The sequence below is a fragment of the Montipora capricornis genome, chromosome 10, assembly GCF_036669925.1.
Source record: "Montipora capricornis isolate CH-2021 chromosome 10, ASM3666992v2, whole genome shotgun sequence".
Classification (NCBI taxonomy): domain Eukaryota; kingdom Metazoa; phylum Cnidaria; class Anthozoa; order Scleractinia; family Acroporidae; genus Montipora; species Montipora capricornis.
In genome coordinates this window covers 58,479,228-58,481,562 of record NC_090892.1, presented here as the reverse complement: position 1 = coordinate 58,481,562, position 2,335 = coordinate 58,479,228, and the positions used below count along the sequence as shown (strand labels likewise).

At 36.2% G+C, this 2,335-nt stretch overlaps 1 protein-coding gene across 1 annotated transcript in view; it reads right to left on the bottom strand.

The window, feature by feature from the left end:
• Window positions 1-1,160: 1,160 nt before the first annotated feature.
• Window positions 1,161-2,335, bottom strand: part of LOC138021303 (uncharacterized) — a 3,079-nt gene continuing 1,904 nt past the window's right edge. The window contains exon 1 of the mRNA XM_068868149.1: window positions 1,161-2,335. This exon is cut by the window's right edge and continues 1,904 nt beyond it. Within this exon, the coding sequence (XP_068724250.1) occupies window positions 2,152-2,335 (184 nt within the window). The 3' untranslated portion in view covers window positions 1,161-2,151.

Below are 2,335 nucleotides of genomic sequence, written 5' to 3'. Positions count from 1 at the left end.
CAGATTGTTTAAGTGGACTAATTAAATGAATTTAGTCAACTGGTGAGGTTCCCTTAAAGATCAAGTTCGCATTTAGCGACCACAGTTTCACGCGCCTTCCAGCCTCAAGATGGCAGGATTTGATGTCGAGTGAGCAGAAATCTTGAAATTTTTTGAACTTCCCACATTGATTTTTTGTTCATTTTTGGACAACGTGGAGATAATTGTAAATAAAATCCGTTTCTGGAAAGAAAAATAGGGGTCACCGAACGTCCAAGACCGTTAAATCCAGGCAAAGCTTTGCCCTATCAGTTCTCATTTTATTACTTAGCGCGCGCGCTCGTGTATGACGTGGCGTGTGCATTTGCGTGCGCAGTAAGGATGCGCAGAAATAATTGGCGCGAACGTCCTTAAGCTCACACGTAATTTTGAATTTAAGCTGACGCGTAATTTTAAATTTAAGCTGACGCGGACGCTAAGTTACCATATTTATAGATAATGGTATATTGGCTCATATACCATAATGGCTAAGCCAATAAAAAGTCTTGAATTGCATTATCCAATGATCCAGTTTTTAATAAATGTATATATACGTACTGCAGCTACTATAGGCACTACATCTACTGAAGCTACTAAATGTACTTCAGGTACTAAAGCTACTTCATCTACTTTAGTATAACTTTTTCTCATAACTAATTCTTGCATTATATTCTCTAGCTTCCTTTCACACAGTGTAATGGCAGACTGGGATCTTTCAACTGAGCAAGTATGAATTTTCTGTACCAGCATATGACAAACTACTTATAAAATATGTATTACTGTTGCTGGTAGAGAAGTTTATTTGTCACATGTGCTGTGTGGCAGGGAGACTGAATTGGTTGCTTTAAAAGCAACCCTTTTCCTCATTATTTTGTACGGAGTATCACCAAAACAAATTTCAATAGTTTCACTCCTATGATACATATATTCAAAATCCATTTGAACTGTTCATTCATTTTACTTAGGAATGCAATGCAGCTGTGGTAAATGGGTAACTCCTGCATTTTAAATTCACAAGTACAAGGTGGACAAAACATTGGATAATGTCCCACAAGCAGTCTGTAACAACAACAATTTTGTTCAATTGACACTCAGAGAACATATGTTACTCATAAATTATGCAACTGAGCTTGATTCTGAGAATAGTAATAATTTATTGCCTGAAGACATTAGTTTCCTGATTCAAGGATAAAATGCAGTGAAGGAAAGATGGTACTGTGAGGTAAGGCTTCAGGTTAAAATTTGCTGTCTTCCCCATTTCTGAGCCTGCTTCACTGAGCATTAGCATTAGGGTTATTTTAAACCAAGGTTACTGAAACTGCTTAAGTTTACTTGATAAGAAGAGACAGGGGCACACTGTCATGTTTATTGCATGTACTTCTGGACAAGTGTGATGCTGAAGTTCAGAGGAATTATAGTAAAGGAATACTTTGTGACAATGTCTACCATTTAAATCAACGCATTACTTATAAAATACCATTATCCTAGACATCTGGAAATGAGAAGATTTTTGTATGTTTTAAAATATTGTTTGCCTAAATGACGCGTAGAATTCTCCTGGATCACTAACCAAATTTAGAAAACTGTGCTGTTCAGCTGTTGAAATTTGAAATAAATAAGCCCATATTTTGAGATGTCTTCATGTAGGCAGGGGATTAGGGACCGTTCATTATTTTTGTAGAGGGGGGGGGGGGGGTGGAAGAAAAATGTTGGACATGTTTCTATGTGGTCCCCCCATTAGGGTATGCAAATAACAAGTGTTCCCCCCTTTATCTATCAATTATTTCAACCATGACCCCCCGTCTCCCACAATCGCATCTACTGGCTAGATGTTTATAAGGCCAGTGATAATTGAAAGCTTACTATCACATACAATTATTAGATGATTTTTGATAACCTTCCACTAACCTCTTAAATTACAAAGTCAGTGTATCATGCAGGCCAGTGTCCAGTTTTTCATTACTTCTTGTGGTCTAAAAGTTACAAACAATCTTTATTGTGTTTTGTTTTTCAATTCACATGTTGATGACACAACAAATGTCATGGTATTAAATTACTTATCAAAATATCAATGTTTTAAATATCTTTATACTCCATCCTATTCAACTAGTCTAACTTTCTTGAATTGACCTCTTATAAATCTTGCTGAATCATATGACCCCTCTTATCTTTGTACCAGAAAAAAACAATAGCCGAAAACAAACAAAAAACAAAGCACATGGACCACACTTTATAAGAAATACCCTTATTTTCATATCTTGCCATGTAATCATCCATCCACTGCGAGCGTTCTTTCTTTTTAAATTTATGACTGTGG